The following is a 19,480-nucleotide window of genomic DNA, read 5'->3' on the forward strand; positions in this document are numbered from 1 at the left end:
GTCCCTTGTACTGCAAGGAGATCCAACCAGTCCATTCTAAAGGAGATCAATCCTGGGTGTTCATTGGAAGGACTGATGCTAAAGCTGAAACTCCAATACTTTGGCCACCTCATGCGACGAGTTGACTCACTGGAAAAGAGTCTGATGCTGGGAGGGATTGGGGGTGGGAGGAGACGGGGATGACAGAGAATGAGATGGCTGGATGGCATCACCGACTCGATGGGCATGAGTTTGAGTGAACTCCGGGAGTTGGTGATGGACAGGGAGGCCTGCTGTGCTGTGATTCATGTGGTCACAAAGAGTCGGACACGACTGAGCGACTGAACTGAACTGAACTGAATAGCTCAAACTGGGTTTAAAAAATGGGATCATGGAACTCATATATATATATAGTCTCTTTTTTTATACAATTGTATAAACACCATTCTTTATAAAAGACTCTCTAAATACCAATATAATGCATGTAAAGTAGTACAAAAAACCATAAACATGGAGACAATTCTGCCAGCATTCACTCACTACAGAGATCCAGCATTCTATTTACATAACTGTTAAACATCCCAAGACCTTGTGATTAATGATATATCGAGTCAAAACAACATCATTCCAAAGAGGATGAATTTATAATTTATGAAAATTAGAGCTGTAGAAATAATGTAGATTTGTTTTTCAAGTGAAGTATGTAAACGAATCTGGAGGGGTTGCAAAGGGGTGGAAAGAATCTATTAGAAGGTCCAGAAATGCACTTATGCTTGGCTTTAACTCAATAAAAGTCTGACTGATCAATATTCATATATTTGAATCCTGCCCTTTATCTGGGTGAAAGCAGCAAATATGAAATAAATAAAGAGTTAGATTCTGCTTGTCAGTATTCTACAGGGTGCAGTCCTCCACTTTACAATGAATATTCCCTGGGTGTCTATGAGACCCAACATTTACCTACAGCACAAGGTATGGCTAGAGTGTCATGAATTAGGGGCTGGTGGGCTGTTATGGGCTCAATTGTGTCCCCTCCAAAATTCATATGTTGAAGTGCTAACCCCCAGCACCTCAGAATATGACTTGTACTTGGAGACAGGATCTTTAAAGAAGCAGGTAAGTTACAGTGAGGTCCTTAAGAGTGGGCCCTGATTCCATCTGACTGCTGTCCTTAAAAGAAGAGGGCACATAACATACACAGAGGGAAGACCAAGTGAAGACATGGGGAGAAGGAGGTCATCTATAAGCCGAGGACAGAGGCTTCAGGAGCAACCAACCCTGCCAACCCCATGAGCCTCCAGGGCTGTTAGGAAACAAATCTCTGTTGTTTAAACCACCTATGGTTTTTCCAATAGTCATATATGGATGTGAGAGTTGGACCATAAAGATAGCTGAGCACCGAAGAATTGATGCTTTTGAACTGTGGTGTTGGAGAAGACTCTTGAGAGTCCCTGGGACTGCAAGGAGATCCAACCAGTCCATCCTAAAGGAGATCCGTCATGAGTGTTCATTGGAAGGACTGATGCTGAAGCTGAAGCTTCAATACTTGGCCACTTGATGTGAAGAACTGACTCATTGGAAAAGACCCTGATGGGATGCTGGGAAAGATTGAGGGCAGGAGGAGAAGGGGACGACAGTGAATGAGACGGTTGGATGGCATCACCGACTCAATGGACATGGGTTTGGGCGAACTCTGGGAGTTGGTGATGGACAGGGAGGCCTGGCATGCTGCAGTCTCAAAGAGTCAGACCCGACTGAGTGACTGAATTGAACTGAAGCCACCTAGATAAGGTGGCTTAACCAAGGATTATGACAAGGATCATCAAAAATTTCTCTTTATCAGTTCAGACACAGATCTATCAGTTTAGGTTCTTTTTTTTTTTTCCTTATAGAGGTCACAAAATTTCTGTAAAGGAAATTGATAATTTGAACAAAATTTACAAAGACGCTGCATGCTCAAGACTGATAACAGCATATATTGAAAACAGTTCACATAAGAAATCTATTGACAATAATGAAACGCACCCAGCATAATTGATTCAATCATCAAAATCCAAAAATGAAAAAAATCTCTCCATGCCTTACTGATATATTTCTCATTTTCACAACTGGCAGCTCCTTAAGTTCATTCTTCTCCCTCCCCTCTTCCTTCTTTAATAATTTTAAAAATTGCATTTGCCATAGAGATTCTTCATGAAATGGATTCTCAATTATTTTCAAAACCAAGAAAATGATTTCTACCAAGAGTATGTGTATTTTTTATTTGGCACATTATGAAGAAAATATTTCAGTTATTCAAGATGCATTTTGGAAACGTACAAAATAGCACATAGTTTTATTCGTTTCTTTACCAAATCAGAAAACATCCAGAATTAAATTCAAGACTTGTTAGTAAAATAAGCATAACTCAATGACAGATGGTTATCAAAATGCTAAAAGGAAGTTAAAGCTAGTGTTTAACCATTTTGTCTGTTTTTGTGACTTAGAGAAAATAATTACTGGCTTCTACATCGTGGTGTATGTTATGACTATTCTGTACAGTCATATGTAAAATGAACATTTAGAAATTTTAATAATATTTCATATTAATACGGCTTTTTGGCTTTAAAAATATTTTAACATATTTCTTTGGTATTTCTGAAATTAAAAATAACTCGGTTGCTTCATTCAATTTAATAGCTATTATTCAGGGATTAGTTAGAATTTATATTTAATTATTAAACACTGAAATAAATGCGACAGAACATGGGGTGATAAGTATAGATCACAATTTTCAAGCATATTATAATTTATAACTGCAATGCTATGCCCTCTAACTGACATGTTTACATTATTTAAAGCATTTTTAAAAGCATCACTCAATGCCAGAAGCCCCTCAAAACAAGTATAAATAAGAAGTAGAAACAGTAACACAAAGCTTTAGGACAGATTTTCTCCCAGGTGTATTCAACCTAGATGTACTCACATCAGGGTTTGATGTTTGACCAGTTTTTCTGTTAGGAGCAGTCTCTTCTAGATAATAAAAACTGATAGAACAGCTATAAAACTTGTAAAATGCCATTATAGGGGTCCCGTAAATGTAAAACTGCCAATAGAGTTTGGGGATTTATATCTAGTTTTCGTCCCTTCACAGAGGCAAATATGCTCAAAGCCATTATAATCACCCTTCAAAATCAGATAATATTCTGACAGCTCAGTTTCTCTGACCAAGGAGTCCCAGGCAGGATCCAGGAGGCCGAGGTGCGCTGTGTCATGCCAGTATTTAATGCAGTCTAATATCAGATAGATGCTAGTGAGAGAAAATACTCTGAATAAAGTACAGATAATAGCATGGACAGCCACTCATTGCAAAATTACTTGTGCTCATCATGCTGTGAGCTTTGTATTAAATTTTTTCTGTCAAGTGGCAGGAATCATGGGGAGAAGTGCCTCAGAAAACCCTCCTTGTAACCTTGGATAAGGATCTATAATATTAGGCTTTCATATGATAATGGCAAATGATGCCCTTTTTGAAAAACTGCTGACTGGTAATGAAAGTTCTAATCAGATTGTGGCTAGAGAGGACCAGGAGGTGGGAACGGTGCCTGTGACAACCTTCTTCCCCCCACCCCTTTAGTAAATTTAGAAAACTTGACAAGATGGGTGAGCCTGAGGGAATTTATCTTACATGAATTTCCAACAAAGCCCTTGAGGTTGTTTTATAAAACGAGAAGGTGGCGGTTTAATAAATGCCGGGCCACCTGAGGCACTTTCATTAAAGGCTTTCTCTAGACAACATCACAATGTTTGCACGATTGGCCTGTGCTCCCTCTAGAATACAAACCTCGCCTCTTCAGTGACAGTGGAGACTGTATGTGAAGGCATGAAGGAAGATGATTCCATGTGCCTTTTGGTGCACAAACTGTTAGTAACACCACTACAGTTAGACTTTATACTCAAATGAGTTTATTGTCTTCTATTTGAATGCAAAATTCTCCAAGAAAAAAAAAGTAAGGACATTGTGGAAGTTATCAGTGATGAAGACTAATCCAAAGCCATCACTCCAACTACAGTAATATCTAGTTGTTTAAACTATATAATAACCTTTTAAGAATATTAAAAGTATTAGCCTTTGTTTTAACTTCCTAACTAACCCACTTACTGGAAAACTGCAGGGACTTGAGATGCCTGACAAGATATGGAAGTTGATCATTCCTCTAAGTAATATGAGGCTTACTGTTAATGAATTTTTAATGTAATTTCTAATGTCAGTGGATGCATTTTCAAGTCAGAGAGGCTAGGGTAAAGAGGCGAGATTCAAAGATGTTTTCATCCATTTCAATGGCCTTACCATCTGTGTAGGCTTCTCTGCGCAGATGTCCTGGCTGGTGTTTCTGTTTCTTGGCTGGTCTGGTCTTCTGTACTACAGCAGCACTCATGTTGCTGTCTGTAGAAACAGGACTTGTGGGTCTAGGGCACTGGGATGCATGAAAATGGCGGCGGCCTGAGAAAAAAATTGGAGCCCAACTCAACAATAAAGTTTAATTTAACAGCAATAATCAAAATAAGACATTAAAACTAGAAATATCCCTATAAAAAAAAACCTTAAATTATTTTAGTAAACAATGCTGACTTGCTTCAGTCGTGTCTGACGCTGTGCAACCCTATAGACTACAGCCCGCCAAGCTCCTCTGTCCATGGAATTCAGGCAAGAATACTGGAGTGGGTTGCCATGCCCTCTTCCAAGGGATCTCCCTCAGTGGCTCAGCAGGTAAAGAATCTGTCTGCAGTGAAGGAGACACAGGAGATGTGGGTTCAATTCCTGCGTCAGGAAGATTTTTTCCTGAAAAATCCCATGGACAAAGGAGTCTGGCAGGCTATGGTCTATTGGTCGCAAAGAGTCGGACATGACTGAGTGACGAAACTTATCCTAGTAAACAGCAGGATTTTTGTTATGTTGCTTGAGCTATCCACTGGAAAAAATGCTCTAAAAGTATTTTCATATTCTTTTTTTTTTAAGCCTTGGTACTTTTATTCTGCTAAAGTTCTTGATACCTAGGCATTAAAGAAAAACACTGTAACTATTTTTGCAGCTACCATCACTAAAACGTTATTGTTAAACAAAACTATTAATTAAATTTTTACATAATATATCCAATGTCTGTTTCTTTCTCAAAGGAATAGCCAGAGCCCTTAATAAATTCATATTCTAAGAATAGACAGTACAAAACATGTCTCTTATTTTAATTAAATATGTTTCTGCTCTTTTCTGAAGAAAGACTCCTAAATTTGAGTACATTCTCAGTATTTTTTCTCATGGTGGCCTAAAATTTAGCTAGCTCACATACTTCAGTTCAGTTTCAGTTCACTTGCTCAGTTGTGTCCGACTCTTTGTGACCCCATGAATTACAGCACGCCAGGCCTCCCTGTTCATCACCAACCCCGGGAGTTCACTCAAACTCATCTCCATTGAGTAGGTGATGGCATCCAGCCATCTCATTCTCTGTTGTCCCCGTCTCTTCCTGCCCCCAATCCCCCCCCAGCATCAGAGTCTTTTCCAGTGAGTCAACTCTTCGCATGAGGTGGCCAAAGTATTATAGTTTCAGCTTTAGCTCACATACTTAGACCAGCCAAAATTACTCACACCCCTGTTCTCTTAAAAGGTATTTATTTGCTGCTTCTGGATATTTAAAGTGACCCCTCCAGAGACTTTTATGGTTTTTGGTGCTGGTATAAGTAGTTTTTCATTATTTTGATCTTGGAGGGACAATATTCACAGGTGATAAATGAACCTGATAGTCAGACACGGTACACTGCTGTGCTCTCAAATTCTCTGGCTTTCTTACAGAGACATAGTACAACAGCACAAAATATTGAATCCATAATGGCAATGTGCAGAGTACATCATGAGGAATGCTGGGCTGGAAGAAGCACAAGCTGGAATCAAGATTGCCGGGAGAAATATCAATAACCTCAGATATGCAGATGATACCACCGTTATGGCAGAAAGTGAAGAGGAACTCAAAAGCCTCTTGATGAAAGTGAAAGAGGAGAGTGAAAGGATGGCTTGAAGCTCAACATTCAGAAAACGAAGATCATGGCATCTGGTCCCATCACTTCATGGGAAATAGATGGGGAAACAGTGGAAACAGTGTCAGACTTTATATTTTTGGGCTCCAAAATCACTGCAGATGCTGATTGCAGCCATGAAATTAAAAGACACTTACTCTTTGGAAGGAAAGTTATGACCAACCTAGATAGCATATTAAAAAGCAGAGACATTACTTTGCCAACCAAGGTCCGTCTAGTCAAGGCTATGGTTTTTCCCGTGGTCATGTATGGATGTGAGAGTTGCACTGTGAAGAAAGCTGATCGCTGAAGAATTAATGCTTTTGAACTGTGGTGCTGGAGAAGACTCTTGAGAGTCCCTTGTACTGCAAGGAGATCCAACCAGTCCATTCTAAAGGAGATCAATCCTGGGTGTTCATTGGAAGGACTGATGCTGAAGCTGGAACTCCAATACTTTGGCCACCTCATGTGAAGAGTTGACTCACTGGAAAATACTCTGATGCTGGGAAAGATTGGGGGTGGGAGGAGAAGGGGACGACAGAGAATGAGATGGCTGGATGGCATCACCAACTTGACGGACATGAGTTTGAGTGAACTCCGGGAGTTGGTGATGGACAGGGAGGCCTGGCATGCTGTGATTCATGGGGTTTGCAAAGAGTCGGTCATGACTCAGCGACTGAACTGAACTGAACTGAATGGCAATGGAAATCTATTGGCCCTAGCCTTGATCTTTGTTATTTTGCTTTCTGGAAATTCCAGAGATTCAAACGCAGAACTTTTTGTTATACCACAAGAAAGTTCAAAGAGACCAAGACAACATGTGTTCTGGCTATAAACAGTAGTAGTCACAGAAAGAAAATCTACACATTTACAGGTAGTAACTGAAGCATTAAATAATAGATATTAATGTGGCCTAATGAGAAACAATGTGATTGGATTATTTATTCATATTAACTTCAAGCTATATGATAAGCAGCACCCTTTCAGGAAAAGAACATTTTAATAGGCAGAATCCAATGCATGTTTCGTTCATTATAATCACGAGCTAAATGAAAGTCAGAAGAGCTGCTAAATTACAATACAATGAAATATTAAACCAAACTCTCTTCAGCTATGATGGAGACTATTACAATTAGTTACATATCCATGAAAAGAGAGAATTAGGGCTGAGACTGAACCCGTTTCTCATTCTATAGTGTATGGCTATCTACTGCTCATAGACCCTGAGGCATGAGGTTGTTTACAGATGAATTTTCAAAATTATTTCCATGTCTCGCTGATTCAATGAACTGAAAAACACCCTTAATGCAATATGAAAGCAGCAGTTTGAGATGTTTAATTTCACGTACTTATTTTTTTACAGAAGATTAAAAAATAAGGAGAAATAAAAGCTATATATAAAGTCAGATGTTATTTATTAGGAGCCACAGATTGGTTTGCATATTATTTTATTATTTGCAGCAGCTCCTAGGGGAAAAAATGAAAATCGGTTTAATATCTTCAAGTGTAGGCCTGGCTAAAATAAGTATGCATTCTACATTAATAGTGTGAGAGATATTAGACATATTTTTTTTCCTACAACATATTCTTGATTAATAATATATAGGAAAAAAGCTTTATGAAGTGAGTTAAATCTTCCTTGAATATATTCTACAATAAGAAATAATGACCAATTCAACATCCAAAGAGAACATGGAAAATTCTCTTGGAACATGGAAAATAACCGCAACAATGTGATAGTTACTAAACTAAGAAAAAAATAAAACAGACAACAACTATTGATCTGCTGTTATAGTGTTTACTTTCTCAGAAATGTCTTTCTTACTGATCACAGTATTTTTATTCTATTTGTATATTCTTAGTTACCAGAAATATACATATATATTGAACATGTATATGAATATATATATTCCATTTTACAGAAATTAAAATCATGTGAAAAATATATACTTAAAATTCTTCTTTGTTCATACTATTTACTTTCTAAACTAAGATGGGAGTAGGAAATAAGTATAAGAAAATTAAAACATAAGAATGGATATATAGTAATTTAAAACAGGCTACTAGCAAAAAAAGGGGAAAACAAAAAATATATAAGCATTTACATTAACTTGCTCTCCAAATTACTAGATTAACAATGTTTAGTTTAAGCATAGAACATACTTATGCTTGAAAAAGTATATATATTCTGAATATCTTTATATTTTCTCAATTAAATTAGTATTCTAATTGAGAGTCCTGAAAAGAATGGGGGTTAAAGAGAAATAGCCCACTTTCCAACAGTTGTGTGTCCCCCCAGACATTTATCTATTTCTCCTAAACAATTTCTAATTAAATGGGATGAGTGAACTACCTCAATTAATTTTACTTTGGTGACTTTTTACAGCTTAAAAAAAAAAAAGACAAACACAAACACAATTTAACTGATCACAGGCATTCCAAAAGAAGTTGCACTTACATTTGCTAAGACTATCTTAAAAATGAAGACTTTGCAGGTAGCTTCACTCACATTACATATGATTTATTAAATAAAATAAAAGATTTTAAAAGTCTTGTCAAGAGAAAGGGACTAGGTATGATACATCATAATCTTGGACCTTGGTCTACCTGCTGTGTTGTGTTTAGTGGCTCAGTCCTGTTGGACTCTGTGCGACCCCACTGATTGTAGCCCACCAGGCTCCTCTGTCCCTGGGGAGTCTCCACGCAAGAATACTGGATTGGGTTGCCATGCCCTCCTGCAGGGGATCTTCCCCACCCAGGGATCGAACCCAGGTCTCCCTCATTGCAAGAGGATTCTTTCTTGTCTGAGTCACCTGGGAAGCTTGGCAGTCAAAAACCGAGCTATATGACAGTAGCATTTCATACAGGACACAAGAGTATGGAGATAATTAGCAACTGACAAATACACACAGAATTTTCTGTTTTTTTTTCTTCCAGCTTGGTGAGAAGTGTACGACTTACCAGCAGCATCCTGCATTTGGCGCCGCGCCACTTTCAGACCAGCATACTCCGCTGCCGCTGCGACCGCCTGGGCAAAATCGGCATCAGTGAAAAAAGAGCCATCAGAAGAACTAACGCTGGAGCGTCCGCTGGAAATGTTGTCCTCCTCTGAGGCGGAGCCCCAACCATTGATCATGGACCCAGTGACAGAGCTCTCCAGGTCCCCGACACTGGAGGCTGGGGTCTGCTCCAGCCCACGTAACAAAAGCCTCCTGGTCTGCATCTTGGCTACTTCCATGTCGGCTTCGTCTTCTTCCTCTTCTGGCGCATCCGTATCCATATCTGAGACAAGGGGTCCTGAAATGTAGCCGTAGGTGTGGGGTGGGGAAATCGGCCTTGGAGGTGGAGGAGGGCTCACCGGGTGCCGTCTGTAGGAAAATGAATAAACAGGTATGGCTTAGCTCATTGCTGCTGCTGCTGCTAAGTCGCTTCAGTCGTGTCTGACTCTGTGTGACCCCATAGACTGTAGCCCACCAGGCTCCCCCGTCCCTGGGATTCTCCAGGCAAGAACACTGGAGTGGGTTGACATTTCCTTCTCCAATGCATGAAAGTAAAAAGTGAAAGTGAAGTCGCTCAGTTGTGTCCGACTCTTGGCAACCCCATGGACTACAGCGAACCAGGCTCCTCCATCCATGGGATTTTCCAGGCAAGAGTACTGGATTAGGGTGCCATTGTCTTCTCCAGCTTAGCTCATTACTTAGGACACAAAAGTGTAAATTAACCAAGAAATTCACATGCTGGTAGTTCTAAGTCTTGTTGCTAAGTCTTGTCCCACTCTTGCGACCCTATGGACTGTAGCCCGCCAGGCTCCTCTGTCCATAGGATTTTCCAGGCAGGAATACTGGAGTGAGTTGCCATTAAATTCACAAGTATACCCTTTTGATTTTTGCTTCCATGGAGCTCATTTGTTCAGGAAAAACCAATGGGAAATCAGGGCATGCTTAAAGTTTTATTTTTGAGTTGTAAGAAATTTATCTCAATATCAAAGGTACCTTTAAGAAAGCTGGGCTACCTTTTGATCCAAGCTTAATAGAAATAGACTCATCCATGGATAAGTCTCCTTATGTTTTGTCTTTTGGGTTGTTGTTGTTCAGTCTCCAAGTCACATCTGACTCTTCGTCACTGCAGCACACCAGGCCTCTCTGTTCAGTTATGCTTAGTTACAAAGGGGTGAAAAAAGTGGTAAGCAACACCTATTTTGAAATTGACAGCTATGTACTTGTCCTAAAGCATATGGAATATTGGGGCTTCCCAGGTGGTGCATTTGGTAAAGAACCTGCTGGCTCAATGTAGGAGACACAAGAGACACCGGCTCAATCCCTGGGTCAGAAGATCCCCTGGAAGAGGAAATGGCAACCCACTCTAGTATTCTTGCCTAGAAAATCCCACGGAGAGAGGAACCTGGTAGGTTACAGTCCATGAGGTTGCAAAGAGTCAGACATGACTGAGCATGCACACATGCTTTATATGGAATATTACTGACAGCATATAATGACCAAAGACAGCAGACATTAGTTCTGAAACAGGCTGCTCCATAAACGTATAAACACGTTCCCTTCCCTTTCCTTCATGGTCACTCCTACCATTGCAAGCGAATGGACATATTCATTTTGACTATAGAGAGTAGAATTTTATAGGATTAAAATATTGAGCATATGATACAATTTCCTTTAGATTTTATTCTAGTAAAGAAATAGCCAAGAGTAATTTTTCTCCAAATTGCTCACTTATAAATATTATTAGCTATTTTCAAGTATATGACTTTTACCATTATTCCTCCTATCCATTTAGCAAAATGTTTACAGGTATTTTTCTTGGTGCTCTGGATTTAAGTTCACGGAGTTAACAGTAACTGGTTTCAGCCATCTCTCCACAGATCGAGAGAACCTCAGTTAAAATCAGTCTTTCTTCTCCCCTCCTGCACCATCCAACATAGTGAACAGAACATGACTAAGGAGGCAGAGAGCATTTAGACATTAGTGGAAAGCAAGGTTTGTGGAAAGAAGTTGTTCCCAAGTGGGAAGAATGCCAAGAGATGAACTCCTAATTGGGAAAGTGCCTGAAAAACAGGGAACACGTACAGTGATTCCTACCTGGAGGACTACCTAGTGATGTGCTGGACAGTTTCAGTGCTCTTGTTGCTGTTCAGTTGCTAAGGCATGTCTGACTCTTTGAGACCCTATTGACTATAGCATGCCAGGATCCTCTGTCTTCCACTATCTCCTGGAGTTTGCACAAATTCATGTCCACTGAGTTGGTGATGCTATCTAAGCAAGGTTACAAACAGCTGTCTAAATGAGGTTGCATGCTAAGTGGCTTCAGTCATGTACAACTCTTTGCAACGCTATAGACTGTAACCCTCCAGGCTCCTCTGTCTGTGGGATTCTCCAGGCAAGAATACTGGAGTGGGTTGCTACGCCCTCCTCTAAGCAAGGTTAAAAAGGTAATATAAGGGAAATCTCTTTTCAAAAGGTCATGACAACACTTCATCAAATTCTGAGCTCCTGAGAATTAAGAGGAGAGAGTCACATGTACCCCAGTGTTCACTGCTGCACTGTTTACAATAGCCAGGATGTGGAAGCAACCTAAATGTCCATTGACAGATGAATGGATAAAGAAGATACGGTAAATATATATAAGGCCATGATCCTCAGGCATAAAAGTGAATGAAGTTAGAATATTTGTAGCGAGGTGGATAGATCTAGAGTCTGTCATACAGAGTCAAGTAAGTCAGAAAGATAAAAATATTATATATTAATGCATATACACGAAATCTAGAAAAATGGTACAGCAGAATTATTTGCAGGGCAGGAATAGAGATGCATATGTAGAGAACGGACGTGGGGTAAGGGGAGAGTGGGATGAATTGGGAGAATAGCATAGGTACATTTATAGTACCAGGTGAAAATAGCTAGTGGGAAGCTGCTGTAGAGCACGGGGTGCTCTGTCATGACCAAGAGGGGTGTGTTGGGGGTGGATGAGGGAGGCTCAAGCAGGAGGGGATAAATGTATACATACGGCTGATTCACTTTATTGTACCGCAGAAACTAACAGAACATTGTAAAGTAATTATACTCCAATAAAATTAAAATGCTAGGAGGGATTGGGGGTGGGAGGAGACGGGGATGACAGAGAATGAGATGGCTGGATGGCATCACCGACTCGATGGACATGAGTTTGAGTGAACTCTGGGAGTCGGTGATGGACAAGGAGCCTGGCGTGCTGCGATTCATGGGGTCGCAAAGGGTCGGACATGACTGAGCGACTGAACTGAAATGAACTGGACTGAAAATTAAAACAAAACAACAACAACAAAAGAAAAACAAGCCTGCCACTCTAAGCACTAGTGCTGGAGGGTAGGTGAGATTAGGATTTAGTATTATCTGGTGACCCTACGGCTTGGGAGACTAGCAGAGATAGAGTATGAATGCCACTGACAGGTAGTCTACCTGCAGATGTGGCTAAATTGTTCAAGGACTACACACATCTATAGATGTTGTCCAGGATAGAGTCCTTCATCAACGGAAGCTGGTGCCAGCCCCCTTCCCTCACCATCCTTACGATACTCATAGAGCAAGATGAGACAGAACAGACACCAGGGCTGACCAAGAAGAAGACCGGATCCTCGTCCACTTTACTCTTTCTGCATACCCTCATCCTTGCCTTAGCACTTGAGAGAATTGAGTGGGAAGAGCAAGAAAGGCAGTGATTAAAAATGAAACACACTACTCACTCCATGTCACCATGGCTACAGACATATCCAGTCTACAAAAAAATCTGGAAGTGTATGATTATAGTTTTAAAATTAATAAGACCAAGTAATAAATTAAAAGAAAGCATACAAACAAACCCATATCGTTTCTGGTCAAGATCTAATTTGCAGACCTGCTACTGAAAGGAAAAGGGAAGTTCAATACAGCATAGTGGTTAGGGTGGCATGATAGTTGTTTATAGTGCTTTTTATTCCAATGAATTGAAACACTTCAATAAACATGCTTTATTAACACAAATAGAAAGCATTAAAAATGAAGGATTACTAAAAAATACTATAATTAACTAATTGGTTGAGCACCTACTTTGCAGCTAAGTATTATACAATGTTAGCTTATTTAATTCTCACAACAGCATTCCAGGGTATTTATTTTATTATTGTTTGAACAGATGAGGATATTGAAATTCAGAGGAATTAAAGACCTTGCCAACGTTCCCATAACTAGCACGTATAAAATTTAGAATTTAATCTCACATTCCATTTCCAAGGCGATGGCCTTTCCTCTAGGAACGGTGTTATTATACATATATATTCACATATACAGGCTTCCCAGGTGGCGTGAGTGTTACAGAACCCACCCACCTGCCAATGCAGGAGATGTAAGAGATGTGGGTCAAGAAAATCCCCTGGAGGAGGGCACTGCAACCCACTCCAGTATTCTTGCCTGGAGAGTCCCATGCAGAGGAGGGTTACAAAGAGTTGGACACGACTGATGTGATGTAGTACACATACACGCATGCACATATACACATATGGATGCACATATGTAACATATTGATATATACATATACACAGTTCTTTAGTAAAATGTGTTATTTTTTTTCATTTCTGGGTGGTTTCTAACGCATCTGTGTGTGGTACTAGAAGAAATATGAACAATGTACCAAAGCTGGAGTTATTTAAGAGATTAAAATGGATAATTGCTTCAATATGGAATATGTTATACACACAGGAGGAAAACCTTTGTTTAATTTGGATTGCAATAAAATACCATACTTAAAAAGTCAATTTACAGTCTTTGTCAGCAGGCACATCCAAAATACCACAAGAAACTTTTTTTTTTAATATATGTAAAACTTTTTAGCACAAAAGGAGCTATTTTGACCATCAATGAAGGGATGTAGGACAGCCAATTTCACAATGAAAAGATGTCAGCATTGTTGTATGTGGGTAAGTCACATTATGTGAAGCCAAAACATCTTCATGTTATAAATGAGGATTGGCTTTTAACTACCAACACCCTGGGCAAATGCTGGGGAAAGATAGAAAATTTTATTCAAACCATCTGTAAATAAGGCAAGCCCAGGGAACATGTGATAAACATGTACAGTTTGAAATATGTAATATATTCTATTTGAAAACAAAAAGCTATTTCAAGATGCTGTACTCAAGTGGGACTTGCCACAAATAAGCCTCAACTCCCCTCAATTTTTCCCCCGAGGGGTTTCAATGTCTTCTGAAATAATGTACAAGTATATGGCTGCAAATCACAATACTCTAGGCTCCTGCAAAAATGATGCCTTCATAAACATGTTCAAGAGAAGAGAATAATTCCATTAATTTATGAAAGCAGGTATCTAATAGTTTACCACAAACCATATGCCAGGCAAAAGATGAAAGGGAGAAAATACATACCTTCAATTTTTTGCTAAAACTGGTATAGCTTTAATATTTTGTATGATTAACCATTCCCCAGTTTTTAACAGACAAGATATTTAATTTTCCTTGATTTGTTTTCCTTCCAACTATATCATACTCAGTTCATCTATACTAAGATATCAGTGAATTTCCTATTCAGCACGTGAAATTTACTTTCAAATTTTTTTTTACTAAATATTAACAACAGTAATGCAATACTATCAGATACTTTTGAAAATATATGCAAATACTTTTAATTATATTATTTTCATAGTCTGAAAAGAGAGATGAAAAATTATTTTAGGTTAGTCATCTAGTTTATCTAGTTTTAGACAAAAATGGAATAGCTTAGAAGCTCATTAGAATGTCAAAATTGTAATATCCATAATAATGCTAGTATGAAATACTTATCTAATTAAATATGCAGTTATAATGGTTTTAGCTCAGTAATTTCTTATTCATGTACATTACACTATTTATATGTCCATAATCAATAAACATAAAAGTAAAATATGTATTCATTCTTTACACATTTACTCTGTATCAACTATTGTGAGACACTTCTGGGTTCAAGACCAAAGGAATCATAAGAAACAAGACCTTAGGTAATGGTTTACAGTTTTCACTTTAAGACATAGAAAGATTCAATTTTAAGGCACTCGCATTTAATAAACTAACTATGCCACTAGGTCATGGCAGACCGTATTTTACAAAGATGGTCATAACAGTATCTTCTATCCACAATGGTCTTCTGGGATGAGAATTAGCCATCCCTTCATCAAGAGTGGGAGTTTAGTTCTATGTCCTGAATCTGGGTGGATCCCACAACTGCTCTGACCATAGGATATGGCAGAAGTCAGACTGTGCCAGTGGACTCTACAAGCAGTGGAGCTGAATGCAGTTCTTAACTGGCCTGGCAACTTCTTTCCCCTGACTTATAAGTAGGCTGCTGCCATGAAAGAAGTGCCACTCCCCTGAGATCCCCATGTTATGAGAAGCCTGGGCTATGGTGGAGAGACCCTGGAGGATGAGACTGCATGTGGAGACAGAGGCCATGGAACCCTGAGATGGCAGACATATGAGTGAAGAATCTAATTTGGAAGTAGATCTCACAGCCGCAAAGACCAGAAGAGACCATTTGGGTTGGTGATGAATTGCCCAGTTGAATCCTTTCAGAATTCCTGATTTGTGGAATTGCAAGTAAAAGAAAATGGTTTTAGGTGATGACATTTTAGTGTTGTTCATAGGCAGCACTAGAAACAGGACTCAAGCACTGTGCCAGAAATTCAGTTAAATAAAATAGACATAATCCTTGACTAAAGGGACTTATAGTCTAGTGGAGGCAACAAGCAGTTAATTAAACATGTAATGATAATGCAGCTTTCTCCAAGCTCCAGGACAGAAGATATCCAGGGCACTGTGGGAACATGTAGAATTGGCTCCACCTTAGAGCTGGGGCATCAGGGAAAGATTGTAAGGAGAGTATCTTCCATTTAATCTTGGATGGAAAGGATACAGAAGTATTAGCTCCACAAAAGAGAGGGGATAATGGTGTCCCAGGAAGATGAGATGGCCAGTGGAAAGACCTCAGTATGGCTGAGAGTGCTGGTTGTTCCGGCACTTTACTCTTTGGAAATTTGGAGTAAAGGCGACAGCCACAGTGAGGAGGGGAGTGAAAATGGCTAAGCATGGGGAGGCGTGCAGGGGTCAGATCACAAAGAGCCTTGATTGCTCCATTAAGGAATTTTGCCTTTATTCTAAGGGACATGAGAAGTCACTGAGAGATTTTAAGCAGTGGAGCGATCTGATCCTTGTCGCATTTTAGGAAAATGCCTCAGCACAGTCTGCAACAAGATGATTAGGCTGAAGAAAGGGCAGGGCTGAAGGCAACAAGACCACTTATGGGCCATTACCGTAATACAGACAAGAGAAATGGCTGGAGGAAGTAGGAAAGCGCCTTTATGGCTGGAGATGCATGCACTGCTCTGTGTGATCATCAAGCAGTAAAAATCCGCAGGAACAGGTAATTGGCTATGAGGGTCTGATTCTTTGGAATGAAATTTATAGAGAAATAACTATCTGTCTTTAATGAATGCATCATTAGTGGAGTGACAAGAAACAGAAGTCATCTACTAAATGGGTAGGTTTCCAAATAGGCTAAGGGTTTGAGAAGAGGCTTGACTCAAAGACTTCACTAGAGATGGGAAGTACAGCATCGTGTATACTATCAAAAAACTAGACATGACTTATATGTCCAATATCAAGGAATTTTTAAAATAAATTACAGTACACATTTGTTTAAGGTGAATATCTGAATAGTCGCTAGCATGGAAAAATTCACTCTTCAGTGAAAACAGTACTTTATAAGATTATATTGGAAAATATATCATCACATCACAAATTCAAAGCAATGTGAGATTATACAGAGATGAAGGTCAGAAAAGATCTTTACTGAGGACTTAGCAGTGACAATTTCTGACTACAGAGATCATTGGTACTTTTGTATTTTCACTTCATCTGTATTTTCAAAAATTTCTAGGGTAAACATGTAGGATACACCTTCAGCATAGAAGAGCAGTAATAGTTTTGGTTGTTGTTGTTTAATGGGCTTTCATCTACTTCTTTTTCAAAAATATTTTCAGGCAAATTTAACATTTTATTATTTACCTTTATTTTTTGCCCTGCTGCACAGCATGTGGGATTTTAGTTCCCCAAGCAGGGATTGAACCCATGCCCACTGACTGCCTTGGAAGCATGCAGTCTTACCACTGGACCACCAGGGAAGTCCCATGGGCTTTCATCTACTTATTAGTGCCCAGGGTTATTCCAGCAGCAATCCTGGAAATAACGATTCTTAATACTTTCATAGACTGAAAGTCATATCTTTTAAAATAGACTGAATGTAGCCAAAGAGGATTTTTGGTACAGATACCCAATGCATTTCCCAAGTATACATGTTCATCTTGAATTCACTCGCCTAAAACAGTAGCGAGTAAGTCAACTTCACATTCTCCTCTAGTAAAAGATTCCGCTTATCAGATTTTTACTGAAGAAAGCTTTGTGGAACTTGATGACAGGAACAGGACATAAGCACTGCTCTCAAAGAGCTTTTGATTTAAACAGGGAAAGAGACACAAATCGCCAATGCTAATGCGACATGAAAACCTGATTATTGTGGTAGCAGAGTGGTGAACAGACCATTATGAAGAGTAAAGAACAAGATGAGTAGATTTTTGCCAGGCAACAAGAAGAAAGTTGCACAGGTGGTACATCTGAACAGAGCTTGGAACGATGAGAAGTGCTGGCCAAGCCATCAGAGAAACAGCATGTGCCAAGTCACCTGTGCTCAGTGAAGACACTACGGATTTTGGTGACAGTCATGGAAGCAAGAGCAGCCTGACCTCCACCGCTAGCTCCAGAACTGCCTTCTGTGGGCTGGTTTCTGGCACTGCTGACAGGATGTTGGTGAGTTTAAGGTAAATTCAGGGAATTTCAAACAGACTAATTAGAAAAGTGGATGTGGGGAAGTGTTGGGAGGGAAAAAGTAAGTAAGGGAAAAAGTAAGTAAAGGAAAAAGGACTGTAAAAGGGATTAAAACAGGGCTAAATAGTAAGACTTGACTCTGAATGGGGAGTAACATTACTAGACTGGTGGGTAAAGAAAAATAATGTGGAGAGTGGACAGAGAAGGTGAAATAATTGGTGATCAATGCAGGGATACAACCATATTTAAAGGGACCAGGACTGAGGGCCTGCCCTAGGAACTCTAGGAAAGAAAACATAGGAACAAAATCAAGAGATATTTTGGAGTTAGAAATGAAGGGACTTGGTGAATAATTTAATTGGGGGAATGGTAGTAAGATAATAGAAGAAATTAAAAGAAAGCTTTAGATTGATGATTCAGAGATTACTTTCTGAAGCCTGATGGAAGTAAATGGTATAAGTCAGCATTCAGAGGACTGAGGTGTGAATAAGATTTAGGAAAGTGAAGCCTGATGGAAGTAAATGGTATAAGTCAGCATTCAGAGGACTGAGATGTGAATAAGATTTAGGAAAGTAAAAGTGATCAAAGAACCTTATGGAGTAGGCGAGAAAAAGAGCAGGATAAAGGGGAGGCTAATATGGATGTGAGAGTTGGACTGTGAAGAAAGCTGATCACCGAAGAGTTGATGCTTTTGAACTGTGGTGTTGGAGAAGACTCTTGAGAGTCCCTTGGACTGCAAGGAGATCCAACCGGTCTATTGTAAACGAGATCAATCCTGGGTGTTCATTGGAAGGACTGATGCTAAAGCTGAAACTCCAATACTTTGGCCACCTCATGCGACGAGTTGACTCACTGGAAAAGACTCTGATGCTGGGAAGGATTGGGGGTGGGAGGAGACGGGGACGACAGAGAATGAGATGGCTGGATGGCATCACCGACTCTGTGGACATGAGTTTGAGTGAACTCCGGGAGTTGGTGATGGACAGGGAGGCCTGGCGTGCTGTGGTTCATGGGGTTGCAAAGAGTCGGACACGACTGTGTGACTGAATTGAACTGAACTGAAGGAAAGTTTAAAAAGTAGTAGAGTTAACAGTATGGAGAGAGGATTGAATCAAGAGGAAAAGGCTGAAAAGGCAAGATAGATAAGCTGATTTCTGATTGTGATCAAGAAAGGTGAAGCGGTTGACAAGGAAAACAAAAGAAGAGCTTGCCAGGAAGAAGATACTGGGTACCATTTGTAACACAGAGGAGGATGGTGAGGAAATAGGTAATTTGAAAGAATGAGAAAAGAATGTTGAGATATTTCAGAGCTAACAGCTTCTATTAGCATCTCATTTTCTCTGAATAAGAGTGGCAGCAGAGATGGTTGTGAACTTAATAGGGAAAAGAGATGTCTTATTTGTTCTCAATCTTCCTGAAGTTCCATGGGTTAATAACATTAAATTTAAATGTCTGGCAATCCGACTTCCCCCTTGTCACGCAGAAGAAAATTTAACTACTCCCTTCATTTTACAGAGTATATGAATTAAATTTGGTAATAACCTCCTACTGATAGAACAG

The 19,480-nt window shown here is 39.5% G+C and overlaps 1 protein-coding gene across 1 annotated transcript in view; it reads right to left on the bottom strand.

The window, feature by feature from the left end:
- The window catches only part of ROBO1 (roundabout guidance receptor 1), a 478,536-nt gene that overhangs the window by 15,350 nt on the left and 443,706 nt on the right, over nt 1-19,480 (bottom strand). The window contains exons 25-26 of the mRNA XM_055410221.2: nt 8,989-9,395; nt 4,310-4,462 (exon numbers count right to left, since the gene is read on the bottom strand). Coding sequence (XP_055266196.2) covers nt 4,310-4,462; nt 8,989-9,395 — 560 coding nt within the window. The remainder of the gene's footprint in view (nt 1-4,309; nt 4,463-8,988; nt 9,396-19,480) is intronic.

The sequence above is a fragment of the Moschus berezovskii genome, chromosome 1 (genome assembly GCF_049115385.1).
Source record: "Moschus berezovskii isolate FMDL1 chromosome 1, NW_MosBer_1.0, whole genome shotgun sequence".
Lineage (NCBI taxonomy): Eukaryota > Metazoa > Chordata > Mammalia > Artiodactyla > Moschidae > Moschus > Moschus berezovskii.